The sequence below is a fragment of the Dama dama genome, chromosome X (assembly GCF_033118175.1).
Source record: "Dama dama isolate Ldn47 chromosome X, ASM3311817v1, whole genome shotgun sequence".
Classification (NCBI taxonomy): Eukaryota; Metazoa; Chordata; class Mammalia; order Artiodactyla; family Cervidae; genus Dama; species Dama dama.
Window position 1 is genome coordinate 32,361,069 of NC_083714.1, and position 27,255 is coordinate 32,388,323.

General features: G+C 37.0%; 1 protein-coding gene across 5 annotated transcripts in view; it reads right to left on the reverse strand.

Moving 5' to 3' along the window:
- The window catches only part of SMARCA1 (SWI/SNF related, matrix associated, actin dependent regulator of chromatin, subfamily a, member 1), a 70,497-nt gene that overhangs the window by 37,852 nt on the left and 5,390 nt on the right, over positions 1 to 27,255 (reverse strand). For 3 of the 5 annotated variants that reach the window (XM_061135951.1, XM_061135953.1, XM_061135954.1), the window contains exons 3-14: positions 25,677 to 25,843; positions 25,265 to 25,365; positions 25,058 to 25,158; positions 21,947 to 22,126; positions 14,654 to 14,809; positions 13,402 to 13,533; positions 11,990 to 12,058; positions 8,320 to 8,429; positions 6,593 to 6,819; positions 5,053 to 5,174; positions 2,448 to 2,483; positions 1,365 to 1,517 (exon numbers count right to left, since the gene is read on the reverse strand). In XM_061135951.1, the coding sequence (XP_060991934.1) occupies positions 1,365 to 1,517; positions 2,448 to 2,483; positions 5,053 to 5,174; positions 6,593 to 6,819; positions 8,320 to 8,429; positions 11,990 to 12,058; positions 13,402 to 13,533; positions 14,654 to 14,809; positions 21,947 to 22,126; positions 25,058 to 25,158; positions 25,265 to 25,365; positions 25,677 to 25,843 (1,554 nt within the window). The remainder of the gene's footprint in view (positions 1 to 1,364; positions 1,518 to 2,447; positions 2,484 to 5,052; positions 5,175 to 6,592; positions 6,820 to 8,319; positions 8,430 to 11,989; positions 12,059 to 13,401; positions 13,534 to 14,653; positions 14,810 to 21,946; positions 22,127 to 25,057; positions 25,159 to 25,264; positions 25,366 to 25,676; positions 25,844 to 27,255) is intronic. The other 2 variants (XM_061135952.1, XM_061135955.1) reach the window with 1 other exon arrangement.

Below are 27,255 nucleotides of genomic sequence, written 5' to 3' on the forward strand. Positions count from 1 at the left end.
GCTAGGGGGAGTATTTTTAAAAAGCCCAGAAGCTCTCAGCAAATATGTGAAGGAAGAAGGGTAGCTGAGCAAACAAACAAAAAAAAAAAAAAAGCAAAGAAACAAGTTTCAAACAGCCCTGTACTAAATATAAAAACACCAGCACCAGTAACAGTTTCAACACAGCATGCTGAAAGAGAATGCAACACCCCTACACACATTTACATTTCCAACTCAAATTAGTAAATTGTGAAAGATCAGCTATATTCTAACACTTTTAAGGAAATGAAGTGTTATCAACAGACTTTCCCGTTCACTAACACTAACTTACCGGGACTTACTCTTACCGAGTCAGATCAACATGTTAAAGTAGTAATAATTGGTGCTAGTGGTAAAGAACCTGCCTGCCAATGCAGTAGACATAAGAGACGCAGGTTAGATCCTAAGGTTGGGAAGATCCCCTGGAGGAGGGCATAACAACCCATTCCATTATTCTTGCCTGGAGAATCCCATGGACAGAGGAGCCTGCTGGGCTCCAGTCCAGGGTCGCAGAGTCAGAGTCCAACTGAAGTGACAGCACCAGCAGCAGCATGCCAAAGCATGTGGATTTTAAAATGTCCTAATGTACATATTTTCAATTCTCTATTACAAAAGAAAAGGGAGGACTTCTAAGCTCTGCCTCATTGGCATATGATTTTGTTTCCAAAGACAGTCAATTGTCCCAAAAATTCTGGGGATTTTGAATGCATAGCTATTTTGTATCTTTTTACTTCTGAAATTATATTCACCTTAAAATTTGAGTCACAGTGACTGAATTTGTAGCTCTAGTTCAATAAATGATACCATGATTAAAAGTAAGAAAAGCTCCTTGAATTTTTTAGGGTGGAGTAGTTTCTGAGAGTGTCTCTAGGTAGCAAATGTTTTCCTGGAATATATTCCTTTGTTACATTTTCACCTTCTTGCCCCAGTTGTCTCATTACAGATGTTAAAATCCTACCTCTCCCAATTTTAGTGCTAAGGATTTTAATATATTTAGTTGTTGAGCAGAATAATACTTAGAGACTAATTTTTAATCCCTTATCATTCAAACATGAATGTATCTTCTTCAATATTTAGGAGTGCGGAAAAATTACATTTGTGTTTCATGATAAAAGCCAGAATCAACACAGAAATGCTACAGTTAGATTTGGCATCTATCTGTTTTCATTTCATTTGTTTTTGCAATTAGCATAGCAACTTTGTTTTCCAAAAAAATCTATTTTAACATCTACCAAACTTCCCAAAGACTGCTGTCACCCTTTCATCATAAATTACTTTCATGCTTTATGAATAGCAATAGTTTTCTCACCGAAGATACATTTCTGATATCATTAAAGGTAACTAACCATAGCTTGCAGGTCCACCTGTGGATTCCAGTCTGAATCATAGAGTATAACCACGTCAGCACTTGCCAAGTTAATTCCGAGCCCTCCAGCCCTGGTACTCAGCATGAAGATGAATTTGCTACTATTAGGAATATTAAAGGCCTCTATTGCTTCCTTTTTTTTTTAATTGATAGGAGATGGAAGGAAAAGAGAGAAAAATAAAATTATATTACCAGCGTTCTTAAGAAATAAATAAACATTTTAACATGCATGCTCAAACCCCCACTTTGTAATATTCTTCCACCTTCAAAAATATTTAAGCATCTATCTATAAACTGCACTGTGTATACAGTAAAAAGTATATTAAATAACGTAACTAATCTTTAGACACTTACACCAGTAAAGACAAACAACAATCACAAAGACAAATTTAACCAAGCAAGTGATAAATTACTTTAAAATAAAAATAGTGAAAATGTTTTAATTGAGTGAGAGCTGAAATTTATTTAGGGGGCAAAATGTCAGATATCTCAACTTCATTCCCATTAATTTATGAAGGATTAATAGAGAAGATATAGTTTAGAAGACCAACCAAGAGAGAAAAAAAAAGTTTAGAAATGGGAATGAGAGCAACAGATAAAGGGGAGGTAGGTAGATTTACTACCATATGGTGAAAAGGAGCAAACAGGGAAGTAATGAGGAAAATCAGGAAGGTAATCCATGGACATTTAGTAAAGAGTCTTAAAAATTAATAGGACATTAATATCCTTACTATATAAAGATCTCAATTAATTAGAAAAAAAAAAACCACTAAGACGTCAATAGAAAAATGAGGGCATAAAAAGAACAGACAGTACACAGAAGAACAAATACAAATGGCTAATAAACACAAGAACAATGTTCAGTCCCACTAGTCATCAAGTAAATGCAAATAAAAAAACATAATACCATTTTTTGAAGATTAAAAGAATGATAATACTCAATGTTGACGAGGGGGCGATGAGACGGGCACTCTCATACATTGCTGCTGGGAGTGTAAATTGGTACAACCTTTCTGGAAAGCAATTTGGCAACATGCATCAAGAGTCTTAAATGTGTTCATACCCTTTGACCCAGTAATTCCACTTCTAGGAATTTATCCTAAGGAAATAATCAGAGATGGGCACAAAGATTTATGTAGAAGGACTTTTACTTAAGCATTATTTATAATAGTGAAAAATTGGAAACAACCTAAATGATCAACAACAGGGGAATAAATTTATTTATTGTATGTCCATAGGATGAAACAGTACACTGAAATTATTTTTACAGTGATTTTTTTTTACTAATATGGGGAAGTACAACATAATGTTGAGTAAAATGTATCAGGATACTGAACTTTATATGTAGCATATACAGTATAATATTAATTACTTATGTATTATATATGCATAGAAAGATCAGCCAGAAATACTTTTATTTTCCAAATTTCCTTGGCAATCATATATTACTTTTATAATCATGAAATACAGGAAGTTCTATTTTTAAGGAATGGAATGGCATGGTCAAAAGCTGCAGGCAGAGAAGGCGACTCTGCTGCAGTCCATACAGCATGTAGAGGGGCAGTACAGAAAGCAGCACGGTGTAGTGAGAGGCAATTTGGTGTAGAGGAAATAGCAAAAACCTGGGTGTGAGTCATAACTCTACCATTTATTACACATGTGGTTCTCAGCAAGCATTTAACCTCTCTGAGACACAGTTTCAAGTGGAGCAAATTATGCCAATACTTCACTGGGCTGCTAGGAGAAATCAACTGGAACTATAAAGTTGCCTAGCTTATAGCTGTTGCTTGACAAATGTTAGCTCCTTTCCCTATAAAAGTGAGGTTAAAGTTAAGGTAAGCCAAGGTTACAGAAGCTAGCTGAATTTAGCTATAGCTATGGCAAATCTGAGTGCTATTGAGAAAAAACTGCTTTTGAACAGCTCGTGAACAATTTGAGTAAGGAATCCAAGGTAGATTTCCACTTCTTATTGGGAAAATAGATGAAATGCTTATCTGAATGATGACATAATGGGGAGGCAGGATGTTTCCAAAACAAAATGAACAGCTCTCACTGTGCTGCATCCAAAGTCAAAACACGTGATTCCAACTCTCTGAAGGGAGGACATTATTTAGCATTTTAAGAGACCAGATAATTGGGGCATAATTAGGTAAAGTCCATATTATTCATGAGCAGAGAGATTAGTCAGAAATGCAAATTGGCTATTTGAGATCAGAAAGCACCTACTTTTCTGCTTTAATATCATCTTCATTCCAGGAAGAAGGGCCATCTTGAATGGTACTATATGGCCTATGCTTCATGTGGATTGGCAGAAATCCATTCTCAGGAAAAAATCAGCAAAAGCCCAATAAAGTTTTGAGTTACCATTTCCGAGAGAGTCGGACTATAGAGCAGGGAACAGTGTAAGCTTTGAAACATCCTTATTTATAAATATTACCACAACTGTTTCCCCATAGTGGGTAGCAGGGAAACTCTTAATGTGAAAAGGGCCTGTGCTTCTGCTATAGGAGGCACACAAGGGACAGAGTGCCCACTGCAGCTACAGAAGGACAAGGACATAGGCTGAGAGTCTCTGTGGCCTGAGAAGGGGTCCAAGAGCTGAGAAGTGAAAAGGCCTGTGTGCACTTTCATGACCTGTGATCTATACTGCACTGCAGAGTACAAAAACTATGTTCATATGTTCATACCTATTCTAGCCAGTGATCCTCACAACACTGTCAGGAAAACAAAAGCCTAGGCATTAACAGGACCCTTATAATATACAGTTAAAGATACTGAGGCTCAGAGGATTAAATAGCTTGCACACATAATGGTGGAGTTGATGTTAAATTCAAGTCTTCGGAAACCAAGTTCAATGCATTTTCCACTATACCATGAAATCACGGTCTCTGCCCACAGCATGAGTATAGACTTAAAACAGAGGCCAAAGACAGAGCCCTGAAGGATTACAGAAAAGAGAAGATACATTAGCAAAGCCCTCCCTCAGAAAAAGTGCTTTGAAGGGTTTTATATACATTAGACCCCTGATATTCATGAGAAATAATCTTAAAATCTTTAAGAATTTCCAAGTTAAAAGATACTTGGGTGCTAGACAGGCTTCCTCATTAGCTAAGTGACTCATTCCTGCACACCAACCTTTTAGTCTTCCAAGATCCAACTGAATGATAAGCACCTGTACCTATGTCGTCCAAATTCAGTTTCACAAAATGTCTACTGAGATCATTTCCTTTACAAATTATTGTCTCATGAGTCCTTACAGTTGCTCATAAACTGAAAAAGTCTCAACTGTTCAACTCCATGAATGGCGAGGGTCTAATGTAGGAGGCAAATCAGGAAAAGAAAATGACATAGAATCAAGGGTCAAAGAGGGAGCTGAGAAACAGCAGTCAAAAGGCCTGGGATAGCAGTGGTTAGAGGAGGTAAGGATGTGATGGTGCAGTGTCCTTTTGATAAGCGAGGATGTCTTTGAAAACCTTGGAAAAGAATGATTTGTAAAGAGCCAGTGTAATGAAAGTCCAACTGAAGATCTCAAGGAGCAAGAGATGGTAGTGAGCAATTCAATGCACCTAGCTAAAGAAAAGGCCAAAATTCAAAACTACCTAATGATGAAAAACATGGCGTAACTGAACTCTGATTTTTCAAGTCTTGTTTTATTTTCTCTTCCTCACCTCTCTTTCTTCATGTGGGGTTTGTCCATCCAGTCGACAATACTCATAACCACGCCACATACAATAATCCTCCAAAATGTCCAGCAAGCGTGTCATCTGGCTAAAAATGAGAACCCTTGAACCTAAAACGTTTCACCAAAAAAAGGCAAGTTATTCAACTTGTGAAAAACTAACTTGAAAGTTACAAAAATAAAAGCAAACATCATATGCAAAATAAATATATAGCATGTGAACACTCATACCACTAACGAATACTAAGCCCCCTACACATATTTCTTCAACGGATACTATACAGAAGTAAGTATTTGTTGAGTTATACATTTTTAAGGTCTTCAAAATCCCCCACACATATTGAGATGATTTAAAGTCTGCCTTTACTTTGTCCTGAGGATGTTTCTAGTCTCTCAGGCTCAGGAGATACACCGCCACATTGCTTCCAAGCTTCTCTTCCTAACATACAAGTCTGCATGTGTCCTTCTCCACAACCAAATCTTCTGCAATCACCCACACTACCTTCAAAATAGCCCAAAACCCATAAAGCATGGTTTAAATGGCCTTTTGTAATAGCCCCAATTCACCTTCCCAGACTCAGCCACTGCCACGCTACCTAAATACCATAAGCTCCACATTCCCTTCTTTCACACCTCTGCCTCATTGCAGAGATGGAAAACCCTTGCCTTCCTTTTTTCCACTGTTTACTCCTACACATTCTGCAGTGCTCACCCCAAATGTCATCTTTGTGAAGACTCCCTCAACTCCTAATATCTCGGCATATCACAGCACTTATCACAATGACTTGCAATTATGCCTCCTCAGTGCACTGAGAGCATCTACAAGGCGAGGACTGTTGTCTTATGCATCTTTGTATACCCAGCCCATAGGGGCTTTCCAGGTGGCACAGTGGTAAAGAATTCACCTGCCAATGCAGGAGCTGCAGGAGACACGGGTTCTATCCCTGGGTTGGGAAGATCCCCGGAGGAGGAAATGGCAACCCATTCCAGTCTCCCTGCCTTGGAAATCCCATGGACAGAGAAGCCTGATGGGCTACAGTCTGCTGCTGCCACTGCTAAGTCACTTCAGTCGTGTCTGACTCTGTGCAACCCCATAGACGGCAGCCCACCAGGCTCCCCCATCCCTGGGATTCTCCAGGCAAGAACACTGGAGTGGGTTGCCATTTCCTTCTCCAGCGCATGAAAGTGAAAAGTGAAAGTGAAGTCGCTCAGTCGTGTCCGACTCTTAGGGACCTCATGGACTGCAGCCCACCAGGCTTCTCTGTCCATGGGATTTTCCAGGCAAGAGTACTGTAGTGGGGTGCCATTGCCTTCTCTCGGCTACAGTCTACAAGGGCACAAAAGAGTCAGTCACAGCTTATTGACTAAACAACAACATACACAGCCCACAGGACAATTCCTAACCAAAGAGTAAGTACTCAACAATGTTTGCTGAATAAGTGAATGAATGAATGATGAATGACTAAGCAAAATGTTATTCATATACAATATTAAGTTATTTCACATTAATTTAAAGATTTGTAACTTACCCTGTTCTTTGAGTTTGGCCAATAGTTTATCAAGGACTACCATTTTACCACTGTTGCTAACAATGTGCTCATCAGTGGTGTAGGGGGGACCAGGTTCAGCACCATCAAACAGGTAAGGATGATTACAACACTTTCGAAGCTGCATCAGAATGTTTAAGAGTCGCATCTTGTCCATTTTGCCAGCAGAGTTTAAAACATCAATATCTTTCATCAAGATTTTTGTATACCTAAAAATTTAAACTATAATTAATCATCAACTATTATACAGGCTTAACATCAAGAAATGTCCCTTTGGAAAAAAAAATGCCCTTTTGATAATCTGCTTACATTCCTATTTAAAGAAAAACAAAAAGATCTGATTGGAGACTAAATCTGATAAGCAGAACCAAAAAATTAGCAAGGATTTGAGTATTTTAACTTGTATGCTGCCTATAAACTGATTTCCTCCTGCTTTTATCCATTGCTAAAAATTGCCATCAGTTGATAACAATTCAGACAACTACATACAATATTATTTAATAACTACAATATTTGGTCAAAGTTGGCATCCAGCTTTTACTTGTTTGAACTAAAAACAGTTGCAATTTCTTATACCTGTCTTCATAGGTCATTTTTTTCTGACCATATAAACATTTTTATTGTCTTTTCCAGACCTTCACCCGGGAAAAAAAACAGATCTATGTATCCACCTGGGGAGTAGTAATATTTAATTCTAACAATAGCCAACTTGTACTGAGTGCAAGTGCCAGGCATGTGAATCATCTTGTTAAATCTTCACAACTCTGAGATATGTACTCCACTTTACTGATGGAAATTCAGGCAGCTAAAAGAAGTGAAACAATTTATTCAGAGCCACAGAAAGGGACAAAGCAAGGGCTTGATCTTACTTCTGAGTCTAGAGAAATATGCTCTTTACCACTACCCTATACTGGCTTCAATAATAGAGAAGTGTCTATATAGTATAAGTTATCTAATTTTACTTATATAAGCAACACTTTGCTTCTCTTACTAGCATTATTACATTAACATGTTCAATTTATATCAAATTTATGATTCTGTGTGACTCCTCTTGTCAATTTCCTGCTCTGCTTGTATTTCTCAAACCAATCCAACTTCTATTTTTATAATATCTACAATCATTGATATTTTCACTCATTATTATGGTTATTACTATTTTCATTGATGGAAAAAGCAAGAATAACTAACAAATGTGCCAGTGACATTATTCCCTTTAACTCTGACATCATTCTTATAAGTATTATTATCACCATTTTACAGAAGGAAAATTGAGGTTACATAACTTGTCCAAGCTAAATAGCCATTAAGAGGCAAAGCATGGACTCAAACACAGGTCTACAGACTCCCCATATACTCTTTCCTGAAGGTTAAATAAAACACTCATCAATTTTATATTAAAATATTTGAACTACATAACTTGGCACTTAAACCTAAAATGTACTTTCTGAACTAAAGTCACAATTGAAACACTACAAAGCTATTTTTTTTTTACCTTTATTACTATTTTTATTTTTTTTCCAGTCCCCTGCTTTTTTCATTTATTTTTATTAGTTGGAGGCTAATTACTTTACAATATTGTAGTGGTTTTTGCCATACATTGACATGAATCAGCCATGGATTTACATGTGTTCCCCATCCTGATCCCGCCACCCACCTCCCTCCCCAATAAATCTTTATACATAAATTCTAGTGGAAATAAAATAACTCACCATTCTCGCTGCATTTTACTCAGTCCCAAGTAAATCTTGATTTCCTTTTTAGGAGGCAGACTCTTCTCCACATCAGTTTTTATTCGACGTAACAAAAATGGTTTTAAAACCTAAAAAGTGAGTTTTTATAAGCGTTTATAAAACATTCAATATTGTAAACCATTTATTTCGTTGACAACACTCTAAAGTGAAATTTACTTCCCACTATATAATCTGAAAAACACTACCAACACCAGTTGCTAATTTTCTTGGTAAAAAAGAACCAAGTAACGGCCCATTAGCAAATCAGAATAAGGGGCCTAAATTAGACATCCATGATTTGATGGCACAAAAGACAGTAAAAATTAAGACAACAAGATCACTGACTATTGAAAGAGTACAAAAAGAATCTTTTTAAAATAATCTGCTGTCATATAATATTTGTAAACCTGAGAGGAAATCTGAGATCAGAGTATGAATCAGAGTGTCTCTAAAAATGAAATAAAAATTCAAGCCATTTAAAAATGGCTTTAAATATATGAATGAGAAGAAAATGGTTCAATGAAAAAGAAGATCAGAACAAAAAGAGAAAAAACATGAAATTATCCGTGTATACCTGCAAGGCAGATTCTATTACAAGGAAAAAAAACATCTCTGGGGCACCTGAATGTGCCAGACAATGCACCATGAACTTTAGAATCTAGAGTATTAAATCCTTACAATAAGTCTTTGAGGGAAAGATGTTTATTTCAATTTTAGTAACATCACCAAATTCACTCTGCTAGTAAATGGTAGAAACAGTAATCAAACCCACATCAGGCTGATTTACATTTAGCCCAGTCCCTGATTATTGGTTGTAAACTGGGCAAGTTCTTTAACTTTTCCAAGCCTGTTTCCTCATTCATTCATCCAAAACATATAGATTTATGGTATATATCTATGCTAAGCATTTTAAATGGGGATAAAGATACCTATTTCCAAGACTGCTGTGACAATCTGTGGTAGTACATAAGTAGAGTTTAACCACGGTAGACATCAGTAAACTGTAGCTATTATTACTAGAGATCCATGGGAGGTAAGGAAAAGGGAAGTGTAAAAGAAGACTTTTGGTTTCCTGTTTGGGCCTCTTAAATTTGTCTAAGTTGCATTTTTAAGAGTTTAAACTGTCTGTGAGACATTCAGGCAGAACACGCAGATGGCAGTGGGATTTCTAAGTCTTGAGCTTAGGAGAGAAGTAAGGAGAGAGAAATTTGGGAGTTATAAGTATAGAGGTATAGCTGAAACTGTGGGGGTGATCCTCCAGGGAGAGCACATATGAAAAAGGAAATCAAAGACAAAGCCCTGCAACACTAAACTTTCAGGGACAAAGAAAGAAAAGCCCATGATGGGGACAGAAAAGAACAGCCAAAGAGATAAGACAAAATGTATCCCATCCCCAGACACTAAGCACGAAAGGCATGGTTAGAGGTACAAAGTATTACAGAGAAGTCAGGGCACTGACCAAATGGTATAATGAAAAATCACAAATACTTGTGAGGTTAAGTTTCAGTTGTATTTAATGGTCAGTGGATTCAGAAATGAATAGGACCCATCAGAAACAGAGTAGCCATTCCTCAGAGCTGACCAAGTTCCTGCTATGAGAGGCCCAGCTGTACACTGCAACTTGTATGACAGGATTCTTCGAAGATTTGTCTTCTACGCCTCTGCATTCTTACAATAAGTTCCCTATTACATAAGGTCACTGGTTTCTGACTTGTTCTGTTTAACTCTAAATAAATATTTACATAACACATGATGACTGGTGGGGCTTCGAGTCAATAAAAAAATTTAATGAGCAGTTACTCTGGACCAGGCACACGGGGCACAATGTGGTGGAAAACAGACAGGATCCCTGCCACATTAAGTTTACATTTTTCTGGGGAAGGGGGAGAGAAGGAGAGGTGAGCAATACATGTTTTTTTTTTTTAATTTATAAACAAAGACTGAGACTCTCATTAAAAACAGCAGACAAAAAAAAAAGCAAAACACATCTATACCCTCTCACAAAATTCCATTGAGTCAATTAACATTATAGTTGTACATTTTTAAAAAGAGTGAATACTGACTTCCTTGATAGTCCAGTGGTTAAGACTCCATACTTCCAATTCAGTGGATGCAGTTTTGATGCCCGGTCAGTCGGGAAACTAAGATTCCCACATGCCATAGGCATCAAGGCCAATAAAAAAGAAGAGTGAATAGACGATTTGGTGGTGGATGAAGGGGGGAGAAACGAAACTTTCAAATAGCTTAGCCATCAAGGGAAGAAACCAGAATCACAGATTGAGAGGGGCAGAGCGTTGAGGGAGTACTGTTCTGTGGATATAGGGAGGAAAGTCTAAGTGTGGGTTAGGATTTAATGAGGGAGATACTTGAGCATGTTTACATGTTGAGGGAGAAGAGCCAACATGGAGAGAGAGGTAGAAAATTCAGCCAATAAAAAGGAAAAATTAAGGAGAAAAGTCCTTAAGGAAACAGGAAAAGATGAGATCCAGGGTTCATGTTGGAAGAATTAGTCACTGCCCATGAATTTGAGCGAATTCTGGGAGATAGTGGAGGACAGAGGAGTCTGGCGTGCAGCAGTCCATGGGGTTGTAAAGAGTCAGACATGACTTAGTGACCAACCACCAACAAGAGAAAGAAAACCTCTTCCACTCAAACAGAAGGTAATACAGATGCAGATATTCTTGGAAGATGGATATCCTTCAAGGAGTTCCTGCCTAATGACTTTTATTTCCTCTTTGAGAAAGGAATGACGTTACTTGCTGAGAAAGGAGGACAGGGAACACATGCGTTAGAGGTCTCGGGGAGACTGAAATAGCTCTTACAGGAAGTGAGAGAGAATGCTGAAGAAGGCTACGAAGAAGGATCACCAACATCATCAAATCCCAGAAGGGGAAGGTATTAAGGGGAAGGTATTAAAGGAAATCAAACCATGTCAGCAAACATGAAAATGTAGTGGTTCCAACCTGTACAGTGGGTGTCATCTTCTTTATCAGTCAGTATTGAGCAGCCCCAGTACAGAGCAGGTCACTCTGTTAGTAAGTGGTAGAAGCTGAATTCAAACCCAGAGGACAGAGACACAGTTACATAATTTGTTTAGGGCTTTTAGGGCAGAAATGGCAGATCAAGAGAGCAAGGGAGTTTGAGATATTGGCCCCCCAAAAAAGTGGTTCAAGTGATAGAGAACCTGCTCCTTGCTGAATACAGAAAATGTAACAACAGAAATGGGCTGATGGATGGGGGTAAAGCAGGGATCCAGGCACTGGATGTCTTTGTGAGATAACAGGACAAGTACAAAAGGAGTAATATGAGTGAAAGAAGGATACAAGAAGCTGTTACCAAAGAAGGGAAAACTGGTGTTCAATGAATGCGATCTCATTCATGGGATCCATGGGGCAGGGGAAAGTGAACAGCCTCTACGGGAGAGGACCACATTGTCCATGGAACAGCGCCAAAGCAAAAGCGCTGTTCCACAGAGAGGCTGAGCATATAGTGGGAGTGTGCCTCCCAAAGAGGTTGTCAGAAAGGTTGAGAGAGAAAAACACTGAGACTGAGCTCAGAGGCACATCCACAGGTTCCAACAGATTCAGTATGTTTTCCAGCTCGGTTACATATATTTAATTACTAAATATTCCTGTCTGCTATTACTTACTGCGTGAAGTCTTTCCACAAGTTTTTGATCACCAAGACAATTTTTAGTGTCAAACCAAGAATCAAAGTCCTGTGGAGGGGTGAAAATTCTGCAGTAAGTGTGTAGTTTTTTTTTAAATAAATGTAACATTATATAAATTCTTACACAACTCATATAGCAATAATTCATTTTAAAAGCATTGTCAAAAATATGTTAACTGTTATGGCCAATATTATTTACTTCTGAAAATAAATACTGGAGCAGTTAACAAAATTTGAACACCATTATACAGGTACTCTATCAGCAGTTTTTCTTTAAAAGGCTTTTATTAGGCTTCCCCATACTATAGCGGAGAAGGCAATGGCGGGCCACTCCAGTACTCTTGCCTGGAAAATCCCATGGATGGAGGAGCCTGGTGGGCTGCAGTCCATGGGGTCGCTAGGAGTCAGACACGACTGAGCAACTGAGCGACTTCACTTTCCACTTTCATGCATTGGAGAAGGACATGGCAACCCACTCCAGTGTTCTTGCCTGGAGAATCCCAGGGACGGGGGAGCCTGGTGGGCTGCCGTCTATGGGGTCGCACAGAGTCGGACACGACTGAAGCGACTTAGCAGTAGCAGCAACAGCATACCACAGCAGAATTATAACCAGTTAAGAGGAGTAGGAATAAGAATATAAAATGGAAGACATGCTAATGAAAATGTTAATCAAACAATAAAAATGAACAAAAGCAAGGTAAGGTATGCAAATAGGTAGCTGAACCTGATACTTATTATTATCAACTAATATTAGTAATGAGGAAAATCAAGCTCCAAAGTCCTTAAATCATTCAATTCTGTTTGTTGCACCAGCATAACCTTGTGCCAATGATAAAAACAGTATAAATCAAACATTTATAAAATATGTTGCTTCTCAAATCACATATTATAAGCTCTTTAGTACTCACCAAATGTTAATACCTGCAATAAGTCAAGATTATTTCAATGACTCTACTTTCTGCTAAACTAGTATGCAGAAAGCCCTTCCAATTTAGTTAAAAGAAAATGCAGAAAGCACTATTCTGAACTCAGCCTACCTCATGTCATAAGTTGTGGTGGCAATGTGATACAGGCAAACTTTAATAGGATAATCTCAAAGCAAAGAAACTTATTTCTCTAAATATCCCCATTTGAAAAAATTTCTATTCAAGAGCTAAACCACAAAGAATCACAAATGAAAAAGAACTGTCAATTTCCATCTATGGCAACCCACTCCAGTATTCTTGCCTACAGAATCCCATGGACCGAGGAGCCTGGTGGGCTACAGTTCACAAGGTCGCAGAGTCAGACACAACTGAAGCAACTTAGCACACAGGCATACATTTTGTGTTTTGAAAACAGACGTCTGTGAACATAAGAAAATTATACTTTAAACGCACGACTTAAACTTACTTCTGCAGAATTAAAGACATCAGGCAATAAAAAGTTGAGTAGTGCCCAGAGTTCATGCAGGTTATTCTGCAAAGGTGTTCCAGTCAGGAGCAAGCGGTTAGTTGACTTAAAGTCACGAACAATCTCTGAGAGCTAGAAAAATAAGTTATGTTAACATTGTTTTATTTATCAGAATGTTCAACACTCAGTTCTTCACCCAACCCAAAACATTTTTTGAATAAAAGTGAAATAACTATTAATCCTAGTTCAGGTGACATTGCCACAGTGAAGCACAGCTGAACAAAATATTATAGGCATTTCTACACTTACAAGAATGCAGATCACAGTCACATCTGAGACCCTTCCCCCACTTAAAAAAATTTATTTTCTTCTATTTTTGGTCCACAGAAACAGTCAGAACTCTTATGGAATCCAGGCTGGTCACTTTTCAGCATAGAATCACCTTCTCCATGCCAATCATGTTCATCCACCACACCTCACCAACTTCTAACTTGGCCTGGTCACAATTTTTAAGCACCACACCTAAGCCCGTCTTCCCGGAATATCTTATGTTAACTTTCTAAATATAAAACCACAAAAATTAAAGCACAAAAAGTAGAAATCACAGTAATCTTATCAATTAAAAGGCTCATTTTATATTGCTCTTAAATTAACAATTATTTTCTAACATGTATCCTCTTATCGAGTATTAACTACAAAAGCACCACCTGGTGATTTTGCTTCAGTTCTGTCTCTGGTTCTCCCAAAGCAGACCAATGACCCAAAGAGAGGTTCATCATCATAACTGATGCTTTTTCTACTGTTGATGGAGTGGAATGGCAAGAAATATTGCTATTTTTCAATGTTAACACCACACTCTAATTCACACAAGTCAGGTAATTCTAGAAAATGAGTTTTTTTCCTAATCCATACGTATACATATAAGATAGCTCCTCAATAAAAAATAAACCAAAGCAAATGACATTTGTACACCAATATTGCAAAAATATTAAAACACTGTAGCATAATAGAGTTATTTAGACTGCAACAGGTATAGTAAATGAATTTTCTTTACATTAAAAACTGGGTTAAATTTTTATTTATCTTGTATTCAATCATTTAAACTCCAAAATCATTTTTAAAACTGATTTTCATTCACATTCTTTGAATAAAATCACAATCTATCACTTTTTAAATTCTGAATACAGGGAAGTAAACCAATAGATGTGGTAGTTAAAAGAAACTTTAATACAGATATTCAGAACTAGCTTACCTTAGATTTTTCATTCTTTATTCTGTGAGCCTCATCAATGACAAGGTATCGCCAGTGAAACTTTTTGAATACAGATTTTTCTTTAATTACCATCTCATAAGAAGTAACACAAACATCCCACTCTCCTGGCATCATTTCATCACGAATAAAAGCAGCCTGATGCAAAACAAAGTTCCTTATATTAGAATATGCTGACAAGATGTCACAGAATTAAAGCATCAAGAGACTATTCTAGAATCATTTGGTCTCACTCATTTTAGAGATAGGAATGCTGAAGCCCAAAGGTACTTTGTGGTCAATTATCTGGATGACACGCTAATACTTCCATTAACGAAAGAGAAGCAGAGGCTTCCATTAAACAAGTACAGTATATTCAATGAACTGGAGAAGTCCGTATCACCAGAAGATGACAATTACTCTTCATACCACAAGGGATCAAAAGGACATGGGCAAAAGGAACTACTTTCGGAATACCATACTCTTACCAAGCTCCAAGCACTAACCAACATGATATCATTTTAATAAATGAAAAAAGCTGGGACTTCCCTGGTGGTCCAGTGGCTAAGACTACGTGCTCCCAATGCTGGGGGCCTGGGTTCAACCCCGGGTCAGGGAACTAGATCCCACATGTCACAACTAGCAGTTTGATTGCTGCAATGAAGACTTCACACAGTCAAATAAATAAATAAATATATATTTAAAAAAAAAAAAAAACGAAAAAAGCTCAATACACATGAGTGATTCCAACCTTTTGAGATCACTCCTATGTTTCCTTCACTTTCTAGCAGGGATGAGTGATAAACTCTGTTAAAGGGTCATGAAAGCCCATTAGTGTTTTTGTGAAAGTCCTGATGTTATGAGGCTACAAATGTGATTTTATAAAGGAGGCTTGCTCTATCTACTACAGGAATCTATTAAAAAAAAAAGTGAGACTGCTGTACTGGCACAAAGACAGAAATATAGATCAATGGAACAGAATAGAAAGCCCAGAGATGAATCCACGAACTTATGGACACCTTATCTTTGACAAAGGAGGCAAGGATATACAATGGAAAAAAGACAACCTCTTTAACAAGTGGTGCTGGGAAAGCTGGTCAACCACTTGTAAAAGAATGAAACTAGAACACTTTCTAACACCATACACAAAAATAAACTCAAAATGGATTAAAGATCTAAATGTAAGACCAGAAACTATAAAACTCCTAGAGGAGAACATAGGCAAAACAATCTCCTACATAAACCACAGCAAGATCCTCTATGACCCACCTCCCAGAATATTGGAAATAAAAGCAAAAATAAACAAATGGGACCTAATGAAACTTAAAAGCTTTTGCACAACAAAGGAAACTATAAGCAAGGTGAAAAGACAGCCTTCTGAACACGAGAAAATAATAGCAAATGAAGAAACAGACAAAGGATTAATCTCAAAAATATACAAGCAACTCTTGAAGCTCAATTCCAGAAAAATAAATGACCCAATCAAAAAATGGGCCAAAGAACTAAACAGACATTTCTCCAAAGAAGACATACAGATGGCTAACAAACACATGAAAAGATGCTCAACATCACTCATTATCAGAGAAATGCACATCAAAACCACAATGAGATACCATTTCACGCCACTCAGAATGGCTGCTATCCAAAAGTCTACAAGCAATAAATGCTGGAGAGGGTGTGGAGAAAAGGGAACCCTCTTACACTGTTGGTGGGAATGCAAACTAGTACAGCCACTATGGAGAACAGTGTGGAGATTTCTTAGAAAACTGGAAATAGAACTGCCATATGACCCAGCAATCCCACTCCTGGGCATACACACTGAGGAAACCAGATCTGAAAGAGACATGTGCACCCCAATGTTCATCGCAGCACTGTTTATAATAGCCAGGACATGGAAGCAACCTAGATGCCCATCAGCAGATGAATGGATAAGGAAGCTGTGGTACATATACACCATGGAATATTACTCAGCCATTAAAAAGAATTCATTTGAACCAGTTCTAATGAGATGGATGAAACTGGAGCCCATTATACAGAGTGAAGTAAGCCAGAAAGATAAAGAACATTACAGCATACTAACACATATATATGGAATTTAGAAAGATGGTAACGACAACCCTATATGCAAAACAGAAAAAGAGACACAGAAGTACAGAACAGACTTTTGAACTCTGTGGGAGAAGGTGAGGGTGGGATGTTGCGAAAGAACAGCATGTATATTATCTATGGTGAAACAGGCCACCAGCCTAGGTGGGATGCATGAGACAAGTGCTCGGGCCTGGTGCACTGGGAAGACCCAGAGGAATTGGGTGGAGAGGGAGGTGGGAGGGGGGATCGGGATGGGGAATACGTGTAAATCTATTGCTGATTCATGTCAATGTATGACAAAACCCACTGAAAAAATAAAAAAAAATAATAAAATAAAATAATAAAAAATAAATAAATAAATAAATATATTCAAACTGAAAAAAAAAAGTGAGACTGCTTAAAACTATTTTTAAATCTTCATGTGGCCAATGTGCAATGTGACTGAAAGCGCTTCTAATGTGTATTAACTGAATTCCAGATCATCTCTATTATGGGTTAAAATAAAAACAGAAAGGTTAACAGGGAGCAGCAAAATCTACACTGAGAAGGGGCTGATTAGTACTATAAATCTGAAATGACAGTGTTTAAACATAACTGACTGTTCATCTCAAAGTCGTTATTTCATAAATTCAGTCGTGTACCAAACATACCAGGGACACCCTCAACAAATATTCAACGAGCGCCCACTATGTATAAAAGGACTGCCTGGACTGAAGGAGAGGACAGGAAAAAAGGCCTCTGTAGATCTCAGCCTCACCCTGGGAAGTGGTCATAGTCAAAAAGTTAATTAAGACATTAGGGAGTTAGAAGCAAAATAAAAAGAACCAGGGCGCCAGACCCCATCTGGTCCTGCAAATACTTTATCCTTATTAGATTTTATGAAATACTCACTTTAATGGTTCCTCCTACAGTTTCACAGAACATACACATATTTTAATTTAAATTAGCTCTGCTTTGAAACTTGTGTAACTATTTGATAGTTTCAGAGTTAAATATCGACAGAACATTCAATATCACATAATCCAAAAGTTCACATATGTGACAAAAATTAAGGCCTTTTGAGATTCATTCAACATCACAGTCAATAGCAAAACTAAAACTAAAACCAGATCTGTTTCCATGTCCATGACCTTAGACGCCTCTAGAGTAGAAAAGGAAGGTGTCAAAAACTATGTTTGGAGGACTCCCTTGGTGGTCCAGTGGCTAAGACTCTAAGCTCCCACCGCGGAGAGTCCAGGTTCAACCCCTGGTCAAGGAACTAGATTCCACACGCCTGCAACTAAAGATCCCACATGCCTGCGACTAAGATCCTGCTTGCCATAGCTAAGACCAGGTGCAGCCAAATAAATAAAACATTTTTTTAAAAGAGAATCACGTTTAGGAATCATACCTGTAAATACTTCAGAACTACATTAGCTTCAAATAGGATCATGATTTTCTCAAATAATTTCCTACCTCAATTAAACACTTACTGTAGCCTACATCAAATATTTTATTACCAAATTGACCTCATAAAATGTTTACAGAAGGCCAGGAAAGTAAAAAGACCCAATATATCTATCCCATGCAGTACAAATGTTCAAATCTGTCTATAAGTAATGTTCCAGGATTTCTCTATACATAATGACATCAATCTTTAAGTGTTGCATATGGCACATTAATTATTTATGTAATTAACAATTACTAGTTCTCAAAGTCTTTGACCATGGCCCACAGTAGAATTGTGTTTTAAGTTGCAATTTGGTATACATATGTGTTTGAGGACATGTTTTTAGAAAGAAACAATACATATTACATATTTTCACTCCTATTTTCTATTCTATCCTATCTCAATGTTTCCAAAAATTGTTGGCACCACCCACTAAGCTGAATCCCAACACATTAATGAGTGGTAATTTGTAAAACGCCAACTTTGAAGGTTAGTTTTCATGATTAAGAAGTTTTTGAAGTCTCTAGAAGAATTTCAACCTCCCATGGGGTAGAGGTAGGGCGTGCTAAGTCTCTTCAGTCACATACGACTCTATGCAACTCTATGGGCTGTAGCCTGCTAGACTCCTCTGTCTGTGGGCTTCTCCAGGCAAGAATACTGGAGTAGATTCCCATGCCCTACTCCAGGGGGTCTTCCCAACCCAGGAATCAAACTCATGTCTCAGTCTCTTGCACCATCCTGCATTCTTTACCACCAGTGCCACCTGCGAAGTCCAGGAGTGGTAAAGAGATAGGGCACACTCTCTGACATAAATCACAGCAGGATCCTCTATGACCCACCTCCCAGAATATTGGAAATAAAAGCAAAAATAAACAAATGGGACCTAATGAAACTTAAAAGCTTTTGCACAACAAAGGAAACTATAAGCAAGGTGAAAAGACAGCCTTCTGAACACGAGAAAATAATAGCAAACGAAGCAACTGACAAAGAATTAATCTCAAAAATATACAAGCAACTCCTGCAGCTCAATTTCAGAAAAATAAATGACCCAATCAAAAAATGGGCCAAAGAACTAAACAGACATTTCTCCAAAGAAGACATACAGATGGCTAACAAACACATGAAAAGATGCTCAACATCACTCATTATCAGAGAAATGCACATCAAAACCACAATGAGATACCATTTCACGCCACTCAGAATGGCTGCTATCCAAAAGTCTACAAGCAATAAATGCTGGAGAGGGTGTGGAGAAAAGGGAACCCTCTTACACTGTTGGTGGGAATGCAAACTAGTACAGCCACTATGGAGAACAGTGTGGAGATTTCTTAAAAAACTGGAAATAGAACTGCCATATGACCCAGCAATCCCACTCCTGGGCATACACACTGAGGAAACCAGATCTGAAAGAGACACGTGCACCCCAATGTTCATCACAGCACTGTTTATAATAGCCAGGACATGGAAGCAACCTAGATGCCCACCAGCAGACGAATGGATAAGGAAGCTGTGGTACATATACACCATGGAATATTACTCAGCCATTAAAAAGAATACATTTGAATCAGTTCTAATGAGTTGGATGAAACTGGAGCCTATTATACAGTGAAGTAAACCAGAAAGAACACCAATACAGTATACTAACGCATATATATGGAATTTAGAACGATAGTAACGATGACCCTATATGCAAGACAGCAAAAGAGACACAGAAGTACAGAACAGTCTTTTGGACTCTGTGGGAGAGGGCGAGGGTGGGATGATTTGGGAGAATGGCATTGAAACATGTATATTATCATATATGAAATGTATCGCCAGTCCAGGTTCGATGCGTGAGACAGGGTGCTTGGGGCTGGTGCACTGGAATGACCCAGAGGGATGGGATGGTGAGGGAGGTGGGAGGGGCGTTCAGGATGGGGAACACATGTACACCCATGGCAGTTTCATGTCAATGTATGGCAAAACCACTACAATATTGTAAAATAACTAGCCTCCAATTAAAATAAATAAATTTATACTTAAAAAAAAAAGAAAAAAAAAGAGAGAGAGGGCAGTAACCAATTAAATCCACTCTTTCTTGAAAACTCCCAGAGACACTTCATGGAGCCCATGGATTCCATATAATAAAATCGAAAACCACTGGCATACATGTTGGTGATGGACAGGAAAGCCTGGTGTGCTGCAGTCCATGGGGTCGCAAAGAGTCTGACGCAACTGAGCAACTAAACTGACTTAAGACATGATGAAAACACAAGCCCAGATATTTCTCAATATCTATGATCTTCAAGAAAATTACAGCAAAACAAATCAGTAATTTGGAAATACAAAATTTTTATAAGGAATGGTATTACATTTAAATAATAGCAGTGATCAGAAAGAGTTCTAAGTGACTAATTTGCTACTGGAAAATATGAGGCATAGGGAAGAATCAAGCCTGTAATTCTAAATTTATGAGCTCAGTATTTCAATATTTAAATTATTTATAAGTTAAATTTAAATAAATTTAAGTAATTTTTCTTCAAGCAAAATGATAAGAATAAACTTACATAATTATGTTACCACTCTTTTGAGAATATCTTTTGATAACCTATCTAAATATGTAAAATAGAATAAATCTTTACTCCAAACTATGTTGTCTGGAGGCAAAATAAAGACCAAGTTTAATAATATGCTTTCTAAGCTGATTATTCATTTTGGTATTTTTGCATAATTCATTATTTTTAGATTAATTCAATAGTCCTAAAATAATTGTAGCCTACTAGATTGACAAATAGTTAATTTAAACAAGAACCCTTAATTTCTAATATTTTCTAAGAATGTATGCAGACACCTATTCTTCTATTCAAAGATCAAAACTGAAAGCTGTGTCTATGCATAAACACAAAACACAAGGTTCTCCGTACAAGGATAAAAGATTCCATTCACGTGTATCTGCATGTGCATGTGTGGATGTAAACAAGTCAAAATCAAAAGTAAAAAAATTAAACTGAAATGCAAATTCATACACTTTTGGCATCAAAATAGCACAAATGATAGAATCACTGATAAAACAGATGGTCAATAAAATAAGATTTTTTAAAATAAAAAGTCACTCAGTGCAACTCAAAAGTGCTTAGATTAATGAGCTAGTTAAAAGTAAATGCAAATAAGCATAATAATGGATTTTCTGTTACGAATAGGTAATACATCTACCTCAGAAGAGTGTTGTGAGAATTAGCTAAACTAATATATTAAAAGTGCTTACCTGGTACAGATGAACTTATCTGAAAGCAGAAATTGAGACACAAATGTAGAGAACAAACATATGGATACCAAGGAGGGAAGCGGGGGTGGGATGAGTTGGGATATTGGGATTGACATATATACACCCCTATGTATAAAATAGATAACTAATGAGAACCTACTATATAGCACAGGGAACTCTATTCAATGCTGTGTGGTGACCTAAATGGGAAGGAAATTTTAAACAAAGAGAGGGGATATATGTATACATATAACCGATTCACTCTGCCGTACAGCAGAAACACAACACTGGAAAGCAACTATATTCCAATTTTTAAAAAATGTATAGGTACATTGACAGAGATACACACAAACGTCAATAACAAGAAATAATGTGGTATTTAAAAAAAGCACTTACAAAAGAATCTAACACAGAGTAAGCACAACTTAAGTGTTCTTCAGTAGTAGTCAACTCAAATGTCTTTTATAGCAACAAAAATTTAACCCCAGAAATGTTGTTATTCTTGATTGCCTTTTAAAACCTGTTTCTCACTTACTCTCGCATCCTTGTCTCCAACGAAACAAATAACACGAAGAGATGGGACCCATCGCTTAAACTCGTTCATCCAGTTGTGTAAAGTCGACTTTGGAACTAAAACCATGTGAGGTCCAGGAATGTTTCGGTAATGTTTCAGGTAACCAAGCAAAGCAATCGTTTGTAAAGTCTTACCAAGACCCTGCATTATCATCACAGAGAAAAAAATCCATAATCACTTTTTATTTAATGAAACATTTGTTAGTAGCAACATTACAAAAGATATCTGCCAAGTATCTCACATTGGGAAAAGTTAAAAGACTTTTTTTTTAAATGAATAACCATTCTAATTCAATACTTTGGCTGAGCACAAAAAGCAGTCAAGAACTTGCAGTTAGAAATTTGCTCAACAAAGCAATTTTCTATTTAGGAGACTTTTACTCCTAAAGGAGTGAGCAACCCCTATCATTTTTTCTACTAGTTTGCAAAATTAGGAACTTTGTGTATTTCACAAAGACACATTTCCTTTATCAGCCTGCTTGGTGTTAGTGGTGGTGGTTTAGTCACAAAACGTTGGACACGCACAGCCCTCCAGGCTCCTCTGTCCATGGGACTTCCCAGGCAAGAATACTGGGATGGGTTGCCATTTTCTTCTCCAGGGGATCTTCCCAACCCAGGGGTTAAACCCGCATCTCCTAGGTCTCCTGCACTGCAGGCGAATTCTTTACAGACTAAGCCACCAGGGAAGCCCAGTCAGCCTGCTTAGATACCACTCTTTCTTTCCCATTGCCCTCAACATCATTACAGCCCAGGTTTGAAATATTCAGACTCTGCATCTCAAGAGGTCTATAGCTCTATACTCGCATCTCATACACTTGAAGACCTAAGGAATCATAAGGGAACAAAACATAAAAGAACTTTGCAGCCAGAAAGGAACCTAGGAATCACCTAGTCCAGGTGACTTTTTAAGAAAAATAATATACTGAACACCCATGAACCCACTACCTAACCTACGGGAAAAGGAACTATGTTCTATGTCACACGACCTTTTAAAACACTTTCTGACTTTGTCTCTAGTCAAGGTATATATTTCTTTTATAAACCTAAGCTAAAAGCTATTTTTATAGGCTTTATCCTGCCTGACATTTTACTTATGAGATGGGTTTTATGGATGCTATTCATTAAAATTTTAAAATGAAAAAAAAAATCTTAAAATGTTTATACTCCTTAACCAAGTAATTCTGCTTCTAGAAATACTATGGAAATAATCTGAGAGGTGCAGAAAACTAAATTACAAGGGTCCTCATAACAGTATTATTAGACATCAAGGAGATATATATATATATCAACCAATATATACTATATACATATATATTATACATACTATATATATAATACATCAACCAATCCATATGAAATGAATAAAATTATGTTACCTTCCTAGAATTAATTATTATGCAGTATTTAACAATTATTTTTACCAAAATGTTTTAATTATGTGGAAAATATGTACAAATGTGAAGAAATCAGAATACTAAATCATATATACAATATGACCTCAAATATGAAAAATAAATAAAACCAGAGGAAAAAGGCTAAAAAGAAATATGCAAACTGTTACGTATTGTTGTTTCTAGGTAATAAAAATAAAACTTACTTTAAATTTTTTCCTGATTTTTTTCCCAAATTTTCTAGCATCATTAAACTTTCTCCTTTTTAATAATTAAAATATAACTGGTATCGGCATAAATTCAATATGAAAGATCTTTAGTTAATTCCTGTTTAGACAGGCTGTAGCCAAGAGGAGCTTGGGGCAAATAATCCTAGTCTTTCCCTTGTCCTGGAGAAGGAAATGGCACCCTCCTCTGGTATTCTTGCTTGGGAAATCCCATGGACAGAGGAGCCTGGGGGGCTACAGTCCATGGGATTGCAAACAATTAACTAAGCTCCTTCCTGCCTGAGCTGACTGCAGTTTTCAACCCAGAATACTAAACGTAAGGAGTTCCAGACCCTGGATTTAAAGGACCTGCCACACACCTACCAGTTGCTTAGCCAGGGATGAGCACTTACGGAACCAACTACTACACTACAAGCTATGGAGCATAAATAGTCATGTGGCTCACATGGACAAGTGATTGCAAATATGGCTCTGGAGTCATAAATAGGAGTATCCCTGCCCTCTCTTAACCCACACTGTATACATTTGGTCTTAAAATGTCAAACCAAGTCTTCATATACTCCTCTGACCTCCTGAATTAGCATTTTAAATGGCCTTACTTTTTCTCTTTGGTCATTTTTTTTTTTTTACACAGTGCGCCCTCAGAATCCACAGCTTTCACATCCAGGTATTCAACCAACCGCAGATCAAAATCCGCAGAGGGCCCAACTGTGCTATGCCATTCTACATGAGGACTTGAGCTTCCACAGATTCTGATATCCACAGGGAGTCCCTGAACTAATCTACCCCGTATATGGAGGGACGACTATACCTCCCATCAATTCTCAGCTCATTTCCTGACCCAGCTGGCACTCTACTATATCAAGACTCAATACTGCTCTTCACTTTTTTGTTCTTTATTCCATCTATTCACACTTTGTTTGATCACACACAGAGGCATTTACATTCACTCATGCATGCATTCATTCATTTAGCGTTTGGCTTTTAGCCCCACCTCAGTCCCAAAAGGATTTCAGGTAGCCTACAATGAAAACATGGAACATAAATTAATGGTCAAAGAGAAATAAAGAGGGCCAAGGAAAGTAAAAGGTAAAGAATAGGAAAAGGCACAAAAGACACAATGGCAGACCATTAAAAGTTACACAGATGTTCCATTTCGGCGTTCACTATAGTTCTGAGCTCCTTGGAAACCAAAGTGCAAATATCGACAAAAGTACAAGGGGGTTTTTTTTTAATACCATTTGAGGAAATTTCAATAACAAATCTGGGGGCCTGTGAAAGCATATGTTCCAGAGGTTAAACAATTCTAGACTTTACAAATACCTTGTATGTTACAGCTAAATAAAACATCTAGCCCCCAAACTCCGGGGCGGGTGGGAATTTCAGCTCGGGTATTTCAAATTTACATAAAATTATTGATAAATGAGAATGTGTTTTTAGCTACCAACTCCTTACCATTTCATCAGCCAAAATACCGTTGACTCCATTTTCATACAAAGAGATCAACCAGTTCAGTCCTCGAATCTGATAATCTCTCAGTGGTCCTCCTTTCACATCTGAAAAAAAAAAATCAAGGCTCACATACTTTCATTAGTACAACCAAGTAAAATTTTTCTAAAACTAAACTGAAAACAAAAAACATCAACATGATGAGGTACTTACACGAAGGTGACACTTCAAATCTAATACACACATTAGATGTTTTCCGACTCTCTGAGAGGAGCTCTTCATCTTCTTCTTGTTCTGTGCGCCTGTGACGGTAGCTGAAACAGAAAAAGAAATATCTTCATATTCAATCCAAATGCTAAGGTGTCAATTAAGTCAGTATATTCTGTTAATATCTTTTATGAAAAAAAAAGTTATCTAGAGTCTTGCATAAAAGTTGATAAAAACCAGCTGACATTTTTATTGGTTGACTTCTATTGAGAAAAAAAAATATTGTCTCTAAAACATATTTACACAGGTGATAACCTTGTTTTTTGGATATAAAATCACACTAAATACATGAAGAAGGAAGGCAAGTATGAAGGGCAGGAAGAAAGGAGGGAAGAAAGTTAGAGAGATGCCAACATACTCTCCAACAGAAATTAAGCTCTGCTTGTCATCTTTCTTTATTCGAGGGCGTCCCAATTTCATGTTCAGAGGAGATGTTGGAGATTTCTGTGCTGAAGGTTGAATGAAATGTGCAAAAAGCTCTGTCTGCTTCAGTAAAAATTCAAATCTCTTTGCTCGATCTGCTTTCTAATTTACAAGACAAAAGAAAAAGTAATGATTTCCTTTTGTGTTCTTTCAAAATTTAACAAATACACACATTGCAATTAATTTGTACTACACTCTAAGTACTTTAAACATACTAACTCATTTAATTCTTTTAATAAATCTATGAGGTAGGTACTAGTATTATCCCCATTTTACTGATGATAAAAAATAAAACTGAGGCCCACAGAGGGTAAGTAACTTGCCCAAGCTCCCACAGCTAATAAGGAGAATTTGGAAATGATATTTTCAGATTGTCTGAATAGAAGCCAAGTGATTTGACAGGCTTAATAAATGCCTCAATAATAAGTATTCTGCTTAAAGTATTGGGGTCAAAAAGCAAATTCTGAATGGTTTGGAAAGCCAAGAATTTTCATCTAGAAATAATTTAAAACTCAGAATATAGTGTCATCTTCTCTCAAAATATTTTCAATGATTTGGTACAATACATTTCTCTCTTCAAGTATAGTGATCTGCAGAATTGTGGTTTATGCTAAAAGTATATAAAGTTTCTCCTGAAAGTGAGGACTTAAGAGAAAAAAAATACACACACACATATAACTGAAACAGTTAATACACATTAGCAATTCAAAAGTGTATGTTATAAATTCTAAATAAATTTTAAAAGGTCATATAGCTTATACAAATAAATGCAATAAAATTTTTTCACTAAAAACATCTTAAAAGATCAAAAGACTATTTATAATTCTAGATAAAGAAAAAAACAAAGGTGATTTTTTAATTCCCAGTCACTTTCTAACCACAGGGTAGACAATATTTGATTACCAATGAAGGATGCATAATTAATAACATAAGAATCTTCCAAGAATTCATTACCATAAATACAAGAATTAGACAAATACATTCAGACCAGTAGCTGGAAGGAGGCCAAAATCTTTCCATTTTATGTTATCCTCACTGGAATGTTGTTTCTAGAGTTGTTAAAACATTAACTTGTCCACGTTAGATGTGGCCTTAAGTGTTAAGGCACTGAGTTCTGTAAAATCACTACAAACGACCGAAAAATGTACTTCATTTCTACTTACTTTCAAAAACAACTCCTTGACAAAAAAAAATTCAGTTCCAACTACTCATTTATTTCTCTTTTCAGTTAACCAAGTTCACTGGTTTTGAAAAATCCCAAGGCATAAAAGTCCAGTTAAAATTAAAGCTAAAATATGGGTTTTCGTGAGGTAAAATTAAATAATGAAATGTACAGCAAAGCACTAGGTAGGTATATCTAAGGTTATACTGCTTAAATGTGTAATATTTTCATACACTGGGCAATTAGCCTTCCCTCAAAAAGATATATTACATGTTTCATAATATGGAGCATTCATTCACATATCCAGAGCAGAGAGAGAGAGAGAGGAAAAAAAATACCAGGCTGGTTTTGT